Source organism: Bubalus bubalis, chromosome 17 (assembly GCF_019923935.1).
Source record: "Bubalus bubalis isolate 160015118507 breed Murrah chromosome 17, NDDB_SH_1, whole genome shotgun sequence".
NCBI lineage: Eukaryota > Metazoa > Chordata > Mammalia > Artiodactyla > Bovidae > Bubalus > Bubalus bubalis.
In genome coordinates this window covers 20395183-20414704 of record NC_059173.1, presented here as the reverse complement: position 1 = coordinate 20414704, position 19522 = coordinate 20395183, and the positions used below count along the sequence as shown (strand labels likewise).

Here is a 19522-nt window from a genome sequence, read left to right as displayed (position 1 = left end):
AACTTTCATTTGCAAATGACCAGCATATGGGGATGGGTCTTAATGAGTAGATGTATTTTTTAGAAGTGTCAAGGCCTGATTTTATTTATTCCTGAATACTGCTAGAATGATAGGATTTGCATTTAATTTGTGTATTTTTCTTTTCCCTTTCTTTTTTATAGGTTCAGTGTTTCAAATGATTTAAAGTATGATGCCGAAAGAGATTTGAGGGATATTGGAGCAAAAAACATTTTGGTCCATTCATTGAATAAGGTATGAAAGTCTTCTATTCAGTTGGTCATTCAGTAAATATCTGTGAGACAAGAATGATAGTTTCCACTTTGTAGGGTTGTTAAGAGGATTAAATGAGTTATTTCACAAGAAGTATAGTGAGTGCTAGCCACATCTGTTGATTTTTGGTTTAGATAATGTGCCAGGTAGGGTTATGTAGTGGCAAGTAAGAAAGGCATTCTCTCTCTTTATGGAGTGTATTCTCTCAATCTTCAGGGTTTTTTTTTCATTTATTGTTTCTGCTTATAAAACTACTATTTATGGATGAAACTAATACACTGAGTATAAGAGTGCAGTGTAATAGAGCTGTATGGACAGGTAGTATAGTATGTCCGTTGCATCATGAATTGTGGTTTGGAGACTGGTTTAGATATTTGTATATTCAGTGAACTTGTATACCTGTACCTGTGTTAATGTTAAAACAGTTCTGTCATTTGGAAGAAAAGTTTCACTCTCTAGAAGCACAGTTTAATGTTCATTTAGCAAGTTTTTATTGGCCTCCTACTAGGCACCAATTCCTGGAGCCTAGTTTGCCTAGGCTAACAAACCTAATTCCTGCAGGCACTTCTCTGCAGGCCTTTGACAGTGAGTAAATGTACATCTAGTCCTAAGTGAGTAAATGTACAGACTAGTCCTAAGTTGCTTCAGTGTTGCTCTGCCCATCGTGACTTTTTTGAGGATGAGATTTACTGAATGGGTTGGTAGGTAAAAGTATTATGTCTTAGATAATTACCAACAGTTCAAAACTAAAACATGTAATGGGCATCTAGCAATATTTTTAATTTCTGAGTCAGTATAATTGAGGAGGGCTGCAGTGAGTATGGATCATAGTTCTTATATATCCCTCAGATCTTAATTACAGTGCTTTGCATATAGAAAATACATAGTAAATATTGGTAGAATGAATATTGTGCCTTTTTCTTGGGGAGAGTTTGGTTTGTAATGTTTTTTGAGGATAGACTTTGAAAACTGGATCCTTATAATTTTATATACATCCACACATGCGTGTGTATGTATGTATGTACTTGTGTGTGAGAAATTTTGTGTATGATTAAGAGGTCCTTTGACTTTCCTAAAGCCCATCATGGTACCATCATTTCCCTGCTGTATAGATTTGGGTGGGATAAATATTTCAGAGACAGAAGTGTATTAAGTTCTTCCCTTTTCTTTTTCAGTTTAAATATGGAAAAATTTCTTCCAAACATAATGGGAGTGTGAAGAAGGGTGTTATTTTTGCTACCTATTCTTCCCTTATTGGTGAAAGTCAGTCTGGCGGTAAATATAAAACGAGGTTAAAACAACTTCTGCATTGGTGCGGTGATGACTTCGATGGAGTGGTATCCTTTCCAACAAATTTTATATTTTTTAATGACATGAAAGTTAATGTAATATATGGGAATTCTGAAGTTAAGTAAAAAGACTGCTGGAATGAGAGCTTTAATGATTACATAGCTTGCAAGGGAGTCAGTTGATTCTGTTTTGTAGCTGTCATATATGAGGCCACTGTTTAGTTCCTGCTTTAGGAAAATGTTAATAGGTACGGGACATGCTGAATATGCAGCCTTAAAATAGAATGTGGACCTAAATACCCAGAAGCACCCAGCTTTGTAAGATTTGTAATAGATTAATATGATTGGAGCCAATGGTTCTAATGGAGTGGTGGACCCAAGAACTGTATCAGTGCTGGCAAAATGGCAGAATTCATACAGCATCAAAGTTGTCCTGTGAGAGCTTTGGCACCTAGTGATGTCTGAAGAAGTTACAAAATTCCTTTCAGCCACCTGAAGGACAGTATAACAGCAGTTAATCAAAAAGAAAAACCACAGGCCCTCACCAACTCCCCATTTGATTTAAGCAGTCTTCATTTTCCACAGTAGTAACTTTTTTTTTGTATCTAGAAAAAGATTTAAATATCTAGTTAAGATTAGTGCCAAATTCAGTGAATGCCTCTGTGGCTAGCACAGGGGCAGAAATCAAGGAGAAGAATCACATAGAGGGCTTTATTTATATTTGTAACTTTAAAAAAGGAAACAGTCTGCAGCAGATAACAGTAAAATGTTAAGGTTTGATGAAACCAGATGATAGGTGTATGGGTGTTAGTAAAAAAAAAAAAACAAAAAGTTCATGTGCAGGGGCTTGTTACCAACAGCATCCCTCCCCATGATAATCCTGATTTATTTTCACTCCAGAGTTGTTTTTCTGTTGTTTGTTTGTTTGTTTACTCTTTAGGACTCTTGCATGTTTCCCCAGGCCTTAGGGAAATAAAAGTTAAGTCTTTCTGAGATTAGAGACACTTGGTACTAAAGTGACATGTTCCTTAATTTATTCTTTTCAGATAGTTTTTGATGAATGTCATAAAGCAAAAAACTTATGTCCTGTTGGTTCTTCAAAGCCAACCAAGACAGGCTTAGCAGTTTTAGAACTTCAGAACAAATTGCCAAAAGCTAGAGTTGTCTATGCTAGTGCCACTGGTGAGTATTTATTTAAAAGATAAAGGTATCTTTTTACATGTTACTTTTTCAGCTGTAATATGTTTTGTTTGGGGGTTTTTCAGGTGCTTCTGAACCACGAAATATGGCCTATATGAACCGTCTTGGAATATGGGGTGAGGGAACTCCATTTAGAGAATTCAGTGACTTTATTCAGGCAGTAGAACGGAGGTAATGGAATTTACAGTGTACATTATTTGTTCTCAGTAGCAATCTAAAAGAGGTATTTTGCTAAAATCTCTTCCATGTATGTTAAAGCTCTACTATATTTAATGATAGTTACTGTGTGTGTTAATTTTATTCAGAGGTGTTGGTGCCATGGAAATAGTTGCTATGGATATGAAGCTTAGAGGAATGTACATTGCTCGACAGCTGAGCTTTACTGGAGTGACCTTCAAAATTGAGGAAGTTCTTCTTTCTCAGAGCTATGTTAAAATGTATAACAAAGCAGTCAAACTGGTAAGCCTTTTTTCCTTAACTCCTAGTATTTTTAATGTACCCAATGATGTTTTTGTTAGTTTTGTCCAGTGTAATGTCTGTCAGCTCACAGTATATTTCTGCCGTAAAATAACAAGATAAATTACTGGATCCTTATTTTCCCAGTTTTCTCTGTTACAGTAACTTAAATAACCATTTATAGCAGAGCATGCGTAGCTTTAAAAATCAACATAACTGTTTCCTAAAATTACTGTATTAGTTAATAGGAATTTTGAGACAGCTCTGTGTGAGTGTCCTAAAAAACATTTGTTTAGAGGTTCCCAGGTTACTGAAAATGCTTCATTGAATTAATGTTAAATGGTGTCTTACACATTCTTTTGATTGAATTAGTCATATTGAAGTAATTCACACTCGAAGATTGAAATATCTGTTGATTGTGTGCCTTCAGTGGGTCATTGCTCGAGAGCGGTTTCAGCAAGCTGCAGATCTGATTGATGCTGAGCAGAGAATGAAGAAATCCATGTGGGGTCAGTTCTGGTCTGCTCACCAGAGATTTTTCAAATACTTGTGCATAGCGTCCAAAGTTAAAAGAGTTGTGCAACTAGCTCGAGAAGAAATCAAGAATGGAAAAGTAAGTTGGAGAATGCATTAACAGATGTGTCTTTGGTTTTGTGTTTTAGTCTTTTGGGTGTTGAGGTTTTCTACTTATAAAAGCCTTTGTTTCTAAAGGATAGTTGTAAGAGTATTAACAGTGAGACTTTAAAAAATACATTTTTATGACAATAAAAGCAATATGTATTTATAAAGAATTTGGATAGCTCAAAAAGGTGGTATAAACAAACAAACATCACTATAACTTGGCTGTCCATAGATGTAACCACTGATATGGATATGTAATACTGCAAAGGTTTTTCGTTTTTGGTGAATATATATCTACTTAAAGCACAAAAAACTGGAGCAGGGCCTTCAGTAGTGTTCACTGCTGTAATACTATCTATCACCTGGCTAAGTGTTTTACATATAGCGCATTTCAAATATGCAAAATAAAGACATTGGTACACATGTACAAAATGGGTAATTCTTGTTTGAAATCTTTTTTAATTTATTTATTTTTGACCATGCTGTGTGTGTGTTGCTGCATGGGCTTTTCTCTGATTGCAGTGCTTGGGCTTCTCACTGCCGTGACTTCTTTTGTTATGGAGCGTGGACTCTAGGGCATGTGGGTTTCAGTAGTTGTGGCTCAAGGGCTTAGTTGCTCTGTGGCATGTGGAATTCTCCCGGATCAGGGATAGAACCAATGTCTGCTACATTGTCAAGTGGATTCTTTAGCACTGAGCTACCAGGGAAGCCTTGCAATCTTTTTTTAAAACTAAATGTGTAAAGTATGTTGTAAGAAACCACATACATATTTTTATTTATAATTAATAACATTCTTTTTTTTCCTCCAGTGTGTTGTAATTGGTCTGCAGTCTACGGGAGAAGCTAGAACATTAGAAGCCTTGGAAGAGGGCGGGGGAGAATTGAATGATTTTGTTTCAACTGCCAAGTAATGTTTATAGTTTTGAGTCTTTACTAAGATTAGTTTAAATGTTAGCATTTCCTGGAGACAAAATTTTTGCCTTTTAAATTTAAGTTTTTCTGATCTGAGTTTTCATAATCCTGTGTATCCGTAGCAATATATCTATTGAAAAACAGTAACATAGAAATACTGAAATGTTAAGTATTTTAACATTGTATGTCCAGTATTTGGACTGATGAAGAGCTTGATTTCTGTTTTGTACATCTTGGAATTCTGACAGCTTGGTTTAAGTTTCAGTTTTGTCTTTGCTTTGTGTATTTGAAAGCACAAATATGCAAAGCTGTATAATAATGGTTTCGTTTGTCCCAGTTTATTATGCTTTCATGTCAGCATTGCAGATAATTCTTGAAAAGTCAAAAGAATTTTAAGAAAGGCTTTAGACGTTACTTTTTGCTTTGTGTAACCAAACAATTCCAACTCTGGGAGTAAAACTAGTAAAATAACTTTTGCCACCATGATATCTTTTGCCTTAGGGGATACATTCAAGTGGCTCCTTTTAAGACATAATTTAAAACTCCTTTAAATTCAGAGCATGCACCTGCTAATCTGTATCTTGCCTAGTACTGCCTCTGAGATGATAGGTACTACATGGCTAGTGCAGCAGTTGAAATGGCTATTCCAATATGAGATGACTGTCAAGTATGAAATATGCACCAAGTTTCAAAGACTTAAGGAAATAGAATGTAAAACATTTCATTGTGACATTTTATAGTGACAGGTTGTTTTCTCTAACTTTTTAATGTAGCTCCTGAAAGTGAAAGTCGCTCAGTCCTGTTCGACTCTTTGTGACCCCATGGACTGTATAGTCCATGGAATTCTCTAGGCCGGAATACTGGAGTGGGTAGCCTTTCCGTTCTCCAGGGGATCTTCCCAACCCAGGGATTGAACCCAGATCTCCAGCAATGCAGGCATGCAGGCACATTCTTTGCCAGCTGAGCCAAGAAGGGAACCCACGAATACTGGAGTGGATAGCCTATCCCTTCTCCAGCAGATCTTCCTGACCCAGTAATCGAACGGGGGTCTCCTGCATTGCAGGCAGATTTTTTACCAACTGAGGTTATCGGGGAAGCCCTAATGCAGCTTCTTTGCTAAGTCACTTCAGTCGTGTCTGACTCTGTGCGACCCCATAGACGGCAGCCCACTAGGCTCCTCTGTCCCTGGAATCCTCCAGGCAAGAATACCGGAGTGGGTTGCCATTTCCTTCTCCAATGCATAAAAGTGGAAAGTGAAAGTGAAGTTGCTCAGTCGTGCCCGACTCTTAGCGATCCCATGGACTGCAGCCTACCAGGCTCCTCCGTCCATGGGATTTTCCAGGCAAGAGTACTGGAGTGGGGTGTCATTGCCTTCTCCTAATGCAGCTTCTAGAAAGTGTAAAAGTTGTGCTTGGTTTACATTACATTTCAGTTGGATAGTCTTGCCTAGAATACTGAAATTCTTCTGACCTGGATTATCAGTGTCTTATAAGATTGAATAAACTATTTTTTTGTTTTTGTTTTTCAATAAGACATAGATTTAATTATTTTTAACTCTTTCACATACCTGAAAATGGAAATACATGTGAAATAAATTGGTTAAAGGATTGTTAAAGTCCTTTATATTCAGAGTCCAACTGTTCTGAGTCACCTTTTGACTCAGTCCCTTATGTTCAGTTTTTCCACATGGAGTCCTCCTGTGCTGCAGCATTTCTGAAAAAGAAACCATTGGTGCTGAGTTCCTAAGCTGGCTTTATAATTACATGAAGCTAACCAACTTGTGGTATCCAATTTGGAGATGCTGCTAATAAAGTGTACTTATTTTAAGCAAATACTTTCAGTAATATTTTATATATAATAATTTTGCATACTGAGCCACTGACTGTCACTTTTTTATCTCTTGTATGAACAGAGGAGTGTTACAGTCACTCATTGAAAAACACTTTCCTGCTCCGGACAGAAAAAAGCTTTATAGTTTGCTGGGAATTGATTTGACAGCTCCAAGTAACAGCAGTTCACCAAGAGATAGTCCTTGTAAGGAAAATAAAACAAAGAAGCGGAAAGGTGAGTACTTTCCTTTAAATGGTGCTAGAAATAATATAAACTTGAGCATTTTGATACAAGCTGTATTTTGGGTGTGTACTGCCTTCAAAAGACGCTTACTCCTTGAAAGGAACGTTATGACCAACCTAGACAGCATATTAAAAAGCAGACACATTACTTTGTCAGCAAAGTTCCGTCTAGTCAAGGCTATGGTTTTTCCAGTGGTCATGTATGGATGTGAGAGTTGGACTATAAAGAAAGCTGAGCGCTGAAGAATTGATGCTTTTGAACTGTGGTGTTGGAGAAGACTCTTGAGAGTCCCTTGGATTGCAAGGAGATCCAACCAATCCATCCTAAAGGAGATCAGTCCTAGGTATTCATTGGAAGGACTGATGCTGAAACTGAAACTCCAATACTTTGGCCACCTGATGCGAAGAGCTGACTTATTTGAAAAGACCCTGATGCTGGGAAAGATTGAAGGCTGGAGGAGAAGGGGACAACAGAGAATGAGATGGTTGGATGGCATCACCGATGCAATGGAGATGACTTTGAGTCATGGTGATGGACAGGGAGGCCTGGCATGCTGTGGTTCATGGGGTCCCAAAGACTCAGACATGACTGAGCGACTGAACTGAACTGCCTTCCTTAAATTGGATCATGTAGTGTTTGGTTTGTTTTTAAAGGAAGTGTCTTTTATTTATTTGACTGCGTGTCTTTGTGGGATCTGAGTTCCCTGACCAGGGATTGAATCTGGGGCCAAAAAGCACGGAGTCCTAACCAGTGGACCGCCAGGGAATTCCCATGGCCCATGTCATTTTGAATGCACAAGTAATCCCCATTTTATATTGGGGCTTTAATAGTTTGGTGCTAGGCACTGTGTTGAGCACTGCCCACACATGGTCTTGTTTAACTGCAAGGGATCCATATGAAAGGCTTTATTTTTTCAGTTTTAATAAACAGGAAATTAAGGCACAGAAAGAGGTCAGGCGATATCCTTAGGTTCACACAACTACTGGATGATAAACGGGGAACCAAAATCTGGACCTTTCTGTTGTTGATGCTGTGCGTGTGGGTGTGTGAGAGTATGTGTGTGCATGCAGGCGCGCTCAGTCTCTTCAGTCGTGTCCCATTCTTTGCAACCCTATGGACTGTAACCTGCCAGGCTCCCCTTTCCATGGGGATTCTCCCGGCAGGAATACTGGAGTGGGTTGCCATGCCTTCCTCCAGGGCATCTTCCTGACCCAGGAATCAAACCCACGTCTCCTGCATTGCAGGCAGATTCTTTACCCACTGAGCCACCTGGGAAGCCCGTGTGTTTATATAGTCCTCTTTAAAGAGACTTTTGTTAGTTTATTACTGAATTATTAGGCATACACTTATTTATGTTTGTTACACATTTTGTAAAAATTGCAAAGTTGGATTTGTGTTTAGGTGCTTACTAAACTCTTTGCCTGGATAAGGCAGTGGCACCCCACTCCAGTACTCTTGCCTGGAAAATCCCATGGATGGAGGAGCCTGGTAGGCTGCAGTCCATGGGGTTGCTAAGAGTCGGAAAAGACTGAGCGACTTCACTTTCACTTTTCATGCATTGGAGAAGGAAATGACAGCCCGCTCCAGTGTTCTTGCCTGGAGAATCCCAGGGACAGGGGAGCCTGGTGGGCTGCCGTCTATGGGGTCTCACAGAGTCGGACATGACTTAAGTGACTTAGCAAGCTCTTTGCCTTTTAGAAGTTAACATCTCAGGCTCTCTCTAAAATGCTGATAAGAACATACATGATGCTGTGTGTTCTAAATACAGTGCCTGACACTTTAACCTTAAATTTTCATCTGTTGCAAGAAATGCTTTTTCCTTTATATTTTTAATATGCCTGAAAGCAGGTTGGGTATTATAACTGGCATTATTTTTTATTTTGGTGACACAAAAAGTAATGCTGTGACCTAAAGTCAGTGACCTGTTAGAGTGGTCAGTGGATGGCCTTGTTTCCCTTTTCTAAATTATCTTCTCACCATTTCGTTAGTATGTGAACCTTTTTAATGTTCTTCTCAGTTTTGATTAGTTTACTCTAGATATCGTCTATGAATTTCCAGTAAGATAATTCAGATTAGCACCTTGTTTAACTTTTAAAAATGCAGTTTTGTAGATTTTGGGGGTAGTATTCCATAAAGTATTTAAGTAGTTTAAAAACCTGTAATTATTAGGCCTTGTCTCTCAACCTGATACACACATTCTGACAATGCCAGGGATTGTTTCATCTTTGTTGTCCTGAATTTTAAAACTTGTGCGTTTGAAGGCTGTCTTGAGTTAATACTTATGTACATAATTTCTCCTAAAAATAATTGTATATAACCTGATTTTTTACAGGAGTCCAAAAGGCTATAATTGTTCATGAATTTTTCATTGTTCTTGTATGCTGCTGCTGCTGCTGCTTAGTTGATTCAGTCATGTTTGACTCTGTGCAACCCTGTGGACTGCAGCCTGCCAGGTTCTGTCCATGGGATTCTCTAGGCAAGAATAGTAGAATGGTGTGCCTTCCCCTCTTCCTTGTTCTTATATACTTATGCAAATACTTTTCTTCTGTAGTTTTCTTTTGAATTGGTTAACTGTGCTTATGAACTAAATATAATTTCCTAACTTTTACCACAGTGCATTTTGACTCTCTTGTTTGGGTTTTGTGGGCAGGTGAAGAAATAACTCGAGAAGCCAAAAAAGCACGAAAAATAGGTGGCCTTACTGGTAGCAGTTCTGATGATAGTGGAAGTGAATCTGATGCCTCTGATAATGAAGAAAGTGACTATGAGAGCTCTAAAAACATGAGTTCTGGAGATGATGATGATTTCAACCCATTCAGAGATGAGTCTAGTGAGGATGATGAAGATGGTAAGTTCTTTAATATTTTAAATATAAACTAAAGGGTCCTTATTTCTGTGTATTTGAAATGGGATATTGTACTAAAACCTTTTCTTTTCCTATAAAAATTATCAGACAGATTCTAATCTTTGCTTTGTGGGAGCTCCAAGCTTGTCTGTTTTCTGGCAGTTGAGCTCATTTATGAAAGGTCATGACGTCAATTTTGTTCAATTATGTTTAACCTCAAACCATGGCATTTACCTCATGGTGTATGGATGTACTGGACTGCTATAGTTGGTGGTGGTTTACAAGTTGTCGGTCAACAATACAAAAAAACTCAATGGTGGTTTCCTTTGAAAATTCTGTGCTTGTGTTAACAGATGATTTGTGTCTTTCCTTAACTTTCAGATCCCTGGTTAATCAGAAAAGATCATAAGAAAAACAAAGATAAAAAAAAAAGGAAAAGTATAGATCCAGATTCTATTCAAAGTGCCTTATTAGCATCAGGTCTTGGATCAAAACGACCTAGTTTTTCTTCTACACCAGTTATTTCACCTGCTCCTAACAGTGCACCAGGTAACCACGTGGATGTTTGCTTTGTCTGTGAAATGTACTTTCAAACAAAACAAATATTTAAACTGTGTACTGATTTTTAACACATGTACTTTATCTAGCTAACAGTAACACCAACAGCAACAGTAGCCTTATAACAAGTCAGGATGCTGTGGAAAGGGCCCAACAGATGAAGAAAGACCTGCTTGATAAACTAGAAAAATTAGCTGAAGACCTCCCTCCTAATACCCTGGATGAACTTATTGATGAACTTGGTGGCCCTGAAAATGTTGCTGAGGTAAATATGACTTGAACACTGTTGACTCTGTCCTAGGTAATTTTTTTTTTTTGCCACTTACAAACCCTTTAGAATGAATAATATATTGTTTCCTCATAAAATTATCTAACATCCTCTCTGAGATCTGAGAACCCTTGTTCTACTCTAGTTGTCATCCTAGAGCAAGTGAGTTCCTTCCCCTAGTGTCTTGAGTATCAGCCCCAAGACTCAGATCTCTGTTATGGCCCCTGTCACACAGCCTCTGTTGTCATTGCCACATGTTGGTTTTTCTCCACTGAATTTGGACTTTTCAGAACCAGGCTTTATGTCGCAGTGTTTCATCTCCCCCGCCCGGCTCCTGGTGGGGAGAGGATGCACAGTCCACGTTGGCTTCCTTCTCCCTTTCACCTCCACCATGTTTCTCTAGTGGGAGTCCTGAACTTCCTGCACCATACTCAGATACCTTAATTGTAAGCAACATTGTTTGACTTTGCAGATGACTGGCCGCAAGGGGAGGGTTGTAAGCAATGATGATGGAAGCATATCTTATGAGTCAAGATCTGAACTTGATGTTCCTGTGGAAATACTAAATATTACAGAAAAACAAAGATTTATGGATGGAGATAAGGTATGTTTTTCTAGGATGCGTTTTGGTGAAAAGAATTATGCCCGTGCATTTCAGTTAATCTTTAGGTTTTTTTCTTTTAATAAAAATCATGTATGTTGAATGTTCTTTTTTTTTTAAACTAATAGTAATTACTGAACATTTTACATGTTTTCATTATTTTCTTATAAGTTGAATGCAGTAAGTGTCATGCACAGAATAAGATGCAGCTCTTTTGGGGCCTTTAAAAGTCTTTAATCAGAATATTACTATATCATGTTCTTTCAGGTCATATTAGTGGTCATATATCTAATGCTTACTTGAGTGTCAGTGTAATTTTGAATCTAGAGATATATTTAAGCATGCCTAGATTACTAGGATTCTTTAGTTTTGCTGTTTCTTATCTTGCTTTGCTATGTTCTATTAGGATGATTTACTCTGAATGAATGTAGATTACACTTGCTTATTTAATGACTGCAGAGGTTGTGGTTGCCTTCAGAGGCCCTTTCTGTATGCTCTTATTGTTAAGTAAACTTCATGAATTGTAAGAGTCTCAGATCAGTTCTTCCTCCATGTAGTTGGAATTGCTTATTAAGCGTTTGCTGATGAGTTTGCTAAAAAATAGGTAGGTGTAACACTTCAGCCTCATTCCTTAATCTGAAAGGGGTAGAATAAAATCTTATATCTTTATCCACATTTTGCTCTGTATTTAAAAAATTCTTTTACTTCTGCAAGTGGAAAACAAATGATAGTTATTACCGTTATCAAAGTTATCTTTTAAGTGTATTTAAAGCTCTTGTTCTGGAGAAGGCAATGGCAACCCCCTCCAGTACTCTTGCCTGGAGAATCCCATGGACGGAGGAGCCTGTTAGGCTACAGTCCATGGGGTCGCTAAGAGTCTGACACAACTGAGCGACTTCATTTTCACTTTTCATTTTCATGCATTGGAGATGGAAATGGCAACCCACTCCAGTATTCTTGCCTAGAGAATCCCAGGGACAGAGGAGCCTGTTGGGTTGCCATCTTTGGGGTCGCACAGCATCTGACACGACTTAGCAGCAGCAGCAGCAAAGCTCTTGTTATGTATTTTAAAGATTGTAGGTAGAGGTATCAATTATTTTATTTATTTGTTTCACTAGTAATTTAGGCCCATGTCCATTAGGAATTATGTATTAGTTGGGATCAGGTTTGGCTGTTAAGTGACAGAAAACCCACTATCACAATGACCTAAAGTGGAAGTTCATTTTTCTCATGTAGAAATTTTGTTAGGTCAGCACTGACATGACCCCTTGAAAACTAGGTCTCTTCTGTTTTGATACTTTATATGCAGACTTGGATTTTCAGGTTAACCTCCATAGTCCATGACAGCTATTTTACATTCAGTCATTACTGAATGTGTTTCAGCTAGCAGAGAGGAAAAAAGAGGAAGACGTATCTTCAATTAGGGACATTTCCTGGACATTGTCCATGCGACCTGCTGGGTGGAGTGTGCCCACACTTAGCTGTAAGGGAGACGGGAAATGTAGTCTTGATTTTGAGTGTTCTTGTAACCATGCACAGCTAAAATGAAGGGTTCTATAATTTAAGGAGAATACGTGGTGGTGGATGTTTTCCTGCTTGTCTTTGTGCAAAAGTGATCTTTTATTTTTTCTCCTTCCTCTTGATACAGAATATTGCTATCATCTCAGAAGCTGCCAGCTCAGGTATTTCATTACAAGCGGATAGAAGGGCTAAAAATCAAAGGCGAAGAGTTCATATGACTCTGGAGTTACCATGGAGTGCTGATAGAGCAATTCAGCAATTTGGTAAGTCCTGCACTGAATTTCATTTCATTGGGGAAAATACTTTAATATTGGACATAGTAAAACTCGACGCGTGTGTCGGTTTTGGAGATACTTAGGTATTGCATGTACCTTAAAGAATAGAGTACATCATGAATGTATTTCTTAGTCATAAAAGCTGTAAAAGACCTGAAGTAGGGCTTTCTGGCTTTATATTCAAGAATGGGGCTCCTTAGGAATATCCTTCTTGCAGACCTCTGGGGATGTATATTACCTGTGTCAGCAGCTGCCACTTGATGTCCTTTTCAACCCCCAGTGCCTTGAGTGAGGGCACATTGCTCCTCCCTTCCCCTCCATCTTCAGGTCCCATGACCTGGCAATTAAAAAAAAAAAAGAAAAGAAAAATTAAAAAAAATTTTTTTTTGAAAATTCAGAGCAGCTGTGCATCAGCAACATTGTGGTCATCCAAACTGGGGTAGCACTTAATGCGATTATCACTTAACAGTTTTATGGGAGTTTTTGTTCTCTTGCAATGAGGAGTGTTACTCTGAATACAAATGTTGTTCAAGTCATTGTTTACAATTTTTTCCTTTTTGGGGAATTGGGGTGATTATATTCTTTACTTTTTCAGGATACCAGCTTACTCTTAAGTGCTAGGAATAGATCTCATAACACTAGTACCGAGCAAACACAATCAGTGATTTTTTTTTTAATGTCGTTACAGGACGAACTCATAGATCAAATCAAGTTACCGCTCCTGAATATGTCTTTCTGATTTCTGAGTTGGCAGGAGAACAAAGATTTGCATCTATTGTTGCTAAAAGACTTGAGAGTTTGGTAAGTTTTTTAGTTACATAGATGTGTGTAAAAGATGGTGTATGTTACTTGTCTTCTCTGCTTTGATTGGAAATTTTATGTTTGGATAGGGCGCACTTACACATGGAGACAGAAGAGCAACAGAATCTAGAGATCTGAGCCGGTTCAACTTCGACAATAAGGTACATTTCCGCTCTCAGTATCCCTGAAAAATTGTGGCAGTGTATGGTGTCTATGAGGAACAGAAAGGTCAAGTGGTTACTGTTTAAAACTTTTAAGTTGCCTCCTCTTACTATTTTGCTGTAAAATCATGGCTTCCTGTAAGATGGAAAGCAGTTAGGTCTTCGGTGATCAAATGTGCAGTATAATGATCTCTTTCTGTGGGAAAAGAGGATTATAAGAAATACTTGTGGATGAATCAAGTAGAAGTTCCCAGTAGTAAAGAAAGTTGTTTATTTATTGAATGCCTGCTGTGTGCAAAGGTGTGAATGAAGCACTAGGCTATGTAAAGTTTACATAAAGGTAATTGAGTCCTGCTATTTTTTACTGTTTGATACAATAGTAGTTTTTATAGCATTCATTTGGTCATGTAATTGAAGAGTATCCAAATGCTGAAACTGGTTAAATGTCTTTGCTTTTTTATTGCAGTATGGAAGAAATGCTTTAGAAATTGTCATGAAATCCATTGTAAACCTAGATTCTCCTATGGTATCACCACCTCCAGACTATCCTGGAGAATTCTTTAAAGGTAACTCTTAAAAATAATCATAAAAAAGGAAAATGAGTACTGACAAGCCTCACCTTTTAGAAGGTACTAAAACCCATTCTAAGAGGTGCTGTTGCTTTCATACATAAAATGTATGAAATTTAGAAATTGATGGTTATCAGACACCTAAATTGACCTCTTATAATAAGCAGTAGATTTACTAAATTTCATTCAGGTAAAGTGACTTTACTCTTGAGTTTATTGCATGTTGTATAACTTTAGATTACTAGAGGAAAAATAGTTTTGTTAGATTAATTGACGATGACTATGTCAAATAACTTTTTGCATTTAATTTTAAGTATCTGGGTAAATCTGTGAAGGTTAGTGGGGAGTGTAAATATTGATAAAATTGGCCATATATTAACAGTTGTTAAAACTGGATAATGGGTACATGTGGGTTCATAGAATATTCTCTCTTTACATTTGTGTATATTTGGAAATTTTTATATTAAAGAAGTCCTAAGTAGTGCTACAGAAATTCTTAGATGTTTAGATTTTACCCCATTAATATTAGTAGGCTGAGACATTTCAGTAGTTCAGGAAACTGAAAGTATTTTGGAGAATAAATAGATGTAAGATACTTGAAACATTGTCATTATTAAGTTAGCGTTTTTTTACTAGGAAGTCCTTTCCAATTGAACTGGTGTTTACTGTTGGTGGTAGTCCATATTGACACAGCTGGCAGGGCTATTTATAATCATTGATGGCATTTAACAAAACAAAAACCTATAAAACTTTAGCCCTGTTCTTTTTCTCCCTCTCCCTTTCCTTCTTTTCTTTTTGTCTGGTCATTGGAGGGATTGTCAAAATGACTCACCGATTTAGTTCTAGTTCTGAAATAGTGCATGTTATTTATTCATTGTCAGTAATGAAAACTAATCAAAAGTAAATAATGAGGAGCCAATACTCTCTTTAACTACCTGCCCACTTCCACTCTCATCTGGTAAGGTTACAAATGTTGACAGTTTGAACAGGAGCAGACTAACAAACGCTTGTCCATGTTTATCTAAACACAGAGCTTTTTAAAAACATACTACTTGCAACGTACTTTTCTCAGTATATCACAGACATACATCTCTCATAAGTCATTAGCTATAGCATGAACACGTTTTTAACAGTTGTGTAATATTCTCCATCTAGCTTATGTAACAGTTCTTCAGTTATTCCTTTATTGACATTCAAGTAGTTTTAATTTTTTTTGCATCACAAAGTGCTGGAATTATAACGGCTATTCTTCTATTCAGAAGAATTCCTTCTATTCAAGTAATTTCTTCATAGAATGGGTTCCTAAAACGAGGATTTTTTGCATTGGAGCTCTTTGGCTACAGAGTTGTCATGTCACTTGCAGAATCTAAACATTTTAAGCATGTAGCAGTCTAGCTAACTAAATAAACATGTAAATAGGATATAATTATGTTTCCTATTTCCCTTTTCTCTTTCTTAAACCCTTATTCAGTAAGTCTGGGTTGGAGCCCGGATACCAGTATTTTTTTATTTTTTTTTTTTATTTTATAAATCATCCTCTTAGTAACATAATTCAGAACATGTTGACCGTTACACTTGTTGCTTATCTTTTGCATCTCCTTGTCAATACTGATAGGTAATGTTTGGAAAGGAAACATGATTATTTCCTTATTTACACAGTTATTTAATCACTATCCTGCTGTGTATTCAAAATTCAAAATTGATTCTGTGAGCAGAGCAGCTTTGTAGCCTAGAATCTCCACTGCCAAAGATTGTTGTTGGAAAGATAAGACATCTTAGTGAAAACAGTATGTATAATGTGAAGTTAGAGTTCTAGGATTTTGAAGTGCCTAAAGATCTTTAGGGTCTGTGCGTTCCTTTTAATTCAGCTAATAGGAATTACGGAAGATACGTATGTTAAAACTTGATCTGGTTTAGTTAGTTAGGTAACAGCTCATTGAGTCATTTGAGCTGTAACATTTTTTATAAATTTGTTTTATTTTAGATGTTCGACAAGGACTGATAGGAGTTGGTCTAATAAATGTAGAAGATCGTTCGGGAATTCTTACTCTAGATAAAGGTAATAATATGAGTTTCATATATGTACATAAGTGTTGCTGTATCATTACAGCCCATTTTGTTGTTTGTTTTTGTCAATTTGAAGGGGAAGTTTCAAGTCTATTGGTCTGTCTCTCAGTACTTAGTGTTCACAAAGCATTCCTGCTACTATGTTTATTCAAAAAAATTAGACCTCTATTCTCCTCTCTCTTGTATCAGCAGTTCTCAAACTAGGTTGCAGGTATGAGCAACTGTTAAGCTTTTTGAAAGTACTTAAGCCAGGCCAGGAGCTCAGGCAGTGGCAATTTTCCAGAGCTCTAGGGCATTCTACTTGTGCAGCAAAAGTTGAGCTTCACTGACTTCTGGTACTTAATAACTTTACAAGTTATGACTTAATGTTGGAAAGCATTCTTATGTGCTAAATTGTATTCATATTTTCAGTAAGTGAAGTTGAAGATGCAAAAATCTAATTTGGCAAACATCTTTTGACCACACAGTATAGCTGTACTAATAGCTAGAGACAGAAGCGGTCAAAGTGTAGGCCCGTTCTGGAAACAGTACAAGAATTGTGAGGGAAGACTTTGGAGACGAAAGTGAGACTTGAACTAGGCTGAGATGAATAAACTTGTTAAACTGCCATTTGAATGCCTTAAATCGTTCATAAAATTTTGTCATTGCAGATTATAACAACATAGGAAAATTCTTAAACAGAATTTTGGGCATGGAAGTGCATCAACAGAATGCACTGTTTCAGTATTTTGCAGACACACTTACTGCAGTCGTTCAAAATGCCAAAAAAAATGGAAGATATGATATGGGAATCTTAGGTAAGTTGGGAAATTTTTAAAATGTCATGTGTATTCCTGATGAAAATTTTTTTTATACTTATATGTTGCTTTTTCTTATTCAAGATCTTGGTTCTGGGGATGAAAAAGTGAGGAAAAGTGATGTTAAGAAGTTTCTGACTCCAGGATATTCAACATCTGGCCATGTAGAATTATACACAGTAAGTCTGAAAAATGTGCACATTCAAGTATAGTGTGCTTTTCTGATAGACATCCTAAGAAGTGATTTAAATTTCATTACTATTTTTTTTTTTTACAGATAAGTGTGGAGAGGGGAATGTCCTGGGAGGAAGCTACCAAGATTTGGGCTGAGCTGACAGGACCAGATGATGGCTTTTATTTGTCATTGCAAGTAAGACTTGTTTCCTTTAAATCTTAATTGTTAAAATAATGTGTTTTCATTGCCAGCATTGTAATTATGTTTGCTTTGTACTGATTTTCCACCTGTATTTAGCTTTTTCTATTATGATAATTTATCATTGTAAGCGTGATACATTTTTAATAGGTTTTGAGGAGTATTATTAAATGCAAGTTTTAAATTATTACATATTTGAGGACTTCCCTGGCAGTCCAGTGGTTAAGACTCCATGTTTCCACTGCAGGGGGCATGGGTTCTGTCCTTGGTCAAGAAACTGAGATTCTCCTTACCACTCAGCATGGCCCCCCAAAATTGCATATTCTTAGTAAATTGAACTCCCCCCCCCATAATATAGTGTGACCTTCTTTAGTCATAATAATGCTTTATGTCTTCAAGATTCAGTTTTCAGTTACTAATGTAACTACTGTCATTAGTTTAGTACTTGCACGTGGACAGAGCTAAGGGGAGAGAGAATATGTGTGTACATAATTTACATTCAGACATACACACGTACAAACACAGATGAGTGTATATTTATTTGTCCTGATTAAAACTGTGGAATTTTAGTTTCACCTTTTCTCTGATACTTTGGTCTTCTTCCACACCAATAATCCTTGTGCTTCAGGGCACATAGGATGATAAAATCTTATGGGCACTCTACCCCAATATTCCTGAAAATACTTGTTATTTTTTATTTTTATTTTTTTAAATTTTATTTTATTTTTAAACTTTACAATATTGTATTTGTTCTGCCATACATCGAAATGAATCTGCCACAGGCATACATGTGTTCCCCATCCTGAACCCTCCTCCCTCCTCTCTCCCCATACCATCCCTCTGGGTCATCCCAGTGCACCAGCCCCAAGCATCCGGTATCATGCATCGAACCTGGACTGGCGTGAAAATACTTTTTAAAAATAACTTGTTTGCATATACCTTCCCCCATTTTATTTTAAAAATAGTTATACTATTTCTGCATGTTGGCGTCTGACAATGATATGGTATACTCTTCTTTTAACCCTTAATTAATCTTAGTTCTATAGATAATGACAGTTTTACCAGACATGAAGTCTATTATTTTGCATTTTCTTTTCTTGAATATCTTAAAAGATGCTACTATGTACTCTTCTGAGATAGAGTTGCTGTCAGAGTTTGATAGTGTTCTAATTTCCTTTCCCTTTTTGTATTTAATTGTTCTTTAGTGCCTGTATGTATAAAGGATTCTTTGAAGTTTGGTAATTTTATTAGAGTTTATCTTCTGTTAGTCATTCTTGGTCAGTATTCTCAGGTAGGTGGTATGCTCTTTTAATATGTAGTTTCAGATCTTTATTTTAGCAAGTTTCTGAATTATTTTTATTTGTAAAATTTTTAGTATTTTCTTGAATTTCTCCATTACTAGGATTCCTCTTTCCACACTTTAGATCTTTACTTTGCCTTTAATATTTATTTTCTCTTGAATTCTTTTTAATCTTTATTTCTTTTTCTTTAACAGCTTTATTGAGATATAATTGACATACTGTACAGTTCACTCATTTAAGTGTATAATTTAATGATTTCTGGCATATTACAGAATTTTTTAAAGTTAGGGTAAAATACATAACAAACTTGCCGTTTTATCCATTTTAAAGTGTACGATTTAGTGGCATTGATTATATTCACAGTGCTGTCCAGCCATCACCATTACACAACTGCCCCAGCCTCTGATAACCTCTCATCTCTTTTCTGTCTATAAATTTGCATATCTTGGTACCTCATATAAATGGACTCATGCAACATATGACATTTGTGTGTGGCTTCTTTCACTCAGCATATTGTTTTCAAGGTTCATCCATGTTGTTACCTGTGTCAGTTCTTTATTCCTT

At 36.8% G+C, this 19522-nt stretch overlaps 1 protein-coding gene across 2 annotated transcripts in view; it reads left to right on the top strand.

Moving 5' to 3' along the window:
* The window catches only part of SBNO1 (strawberry notch homolog 1), a 52222-nt gene that overhangs the window by 23987 nt on the left and 8713 nt on the right, over positions 1 to 19522 (top strand). For both annotated transcript variants that reach the window (XM_044930269.2, XM_044930268.2), the window contains exons 9-28: positions 162 to 252; positions 1446 to 1607; positions 2606 to 2741; positions 2825 to 2930; positions 3065 to 3218; positions 3646 to 3828; positions 4646 to 4743; positions 6661 to 6812; positions 9472 to 9669; positions 10048 to 10215; positions 10314 to 10489; positions 10965 to 11096; positions 12742 to 12877; positions 13578 to 13690; positions 13780 to 13851; positions 14318 to 14417; positions 16405 to 16479; positions 17138 to 17284; positions 17369 to 17463; positions 17562 to 17654. In XM_044930269.2, coding sequence (XP_044786204.1) covers positions 162 to 252; positions 1446 to 1607; positions 2606 to 2741; positions 2825 to 2930; positions 3065 to 3218; positions 3646 to 3828; positions 4646 to 4743; positions 6661 to 6812; positions 9472 to 9669; positions 10048 to 10215; positions 10314 to 10489; positions 10965 to 11096; positions 12742 to 12877; positions 13578 to 13690; positions 13780 to 13851; positions 14318 to 14417; positions 16405 to 16479; positions 17138 to 17284; positions 17369 to 17463; positions 17562 to 17654 — 2587 coding nt within the window. The remainder of the gene's footprint in view (positions 1 to 161; positions 253 to 1445; positions 1608 to 2605; positions 2742 to 2824; positions 2931 to 3064; positions 3219 to 3645; positions 3829 to 4645; positions 4744 to 6660; positions 6813 to 9471; positions 9670 to 10047; positions 10216 to 10313; positions 10490 to 10964; positions 11097 to 12741; positions 12878 to 13577; positions 13691 to 13779; positions 13852 to 14317; positions 14418 to 16404; positions 16480 to 17137; positions 17285 to 17368; positions 17464 to 17561; positions 17655 to 19522) is intronic.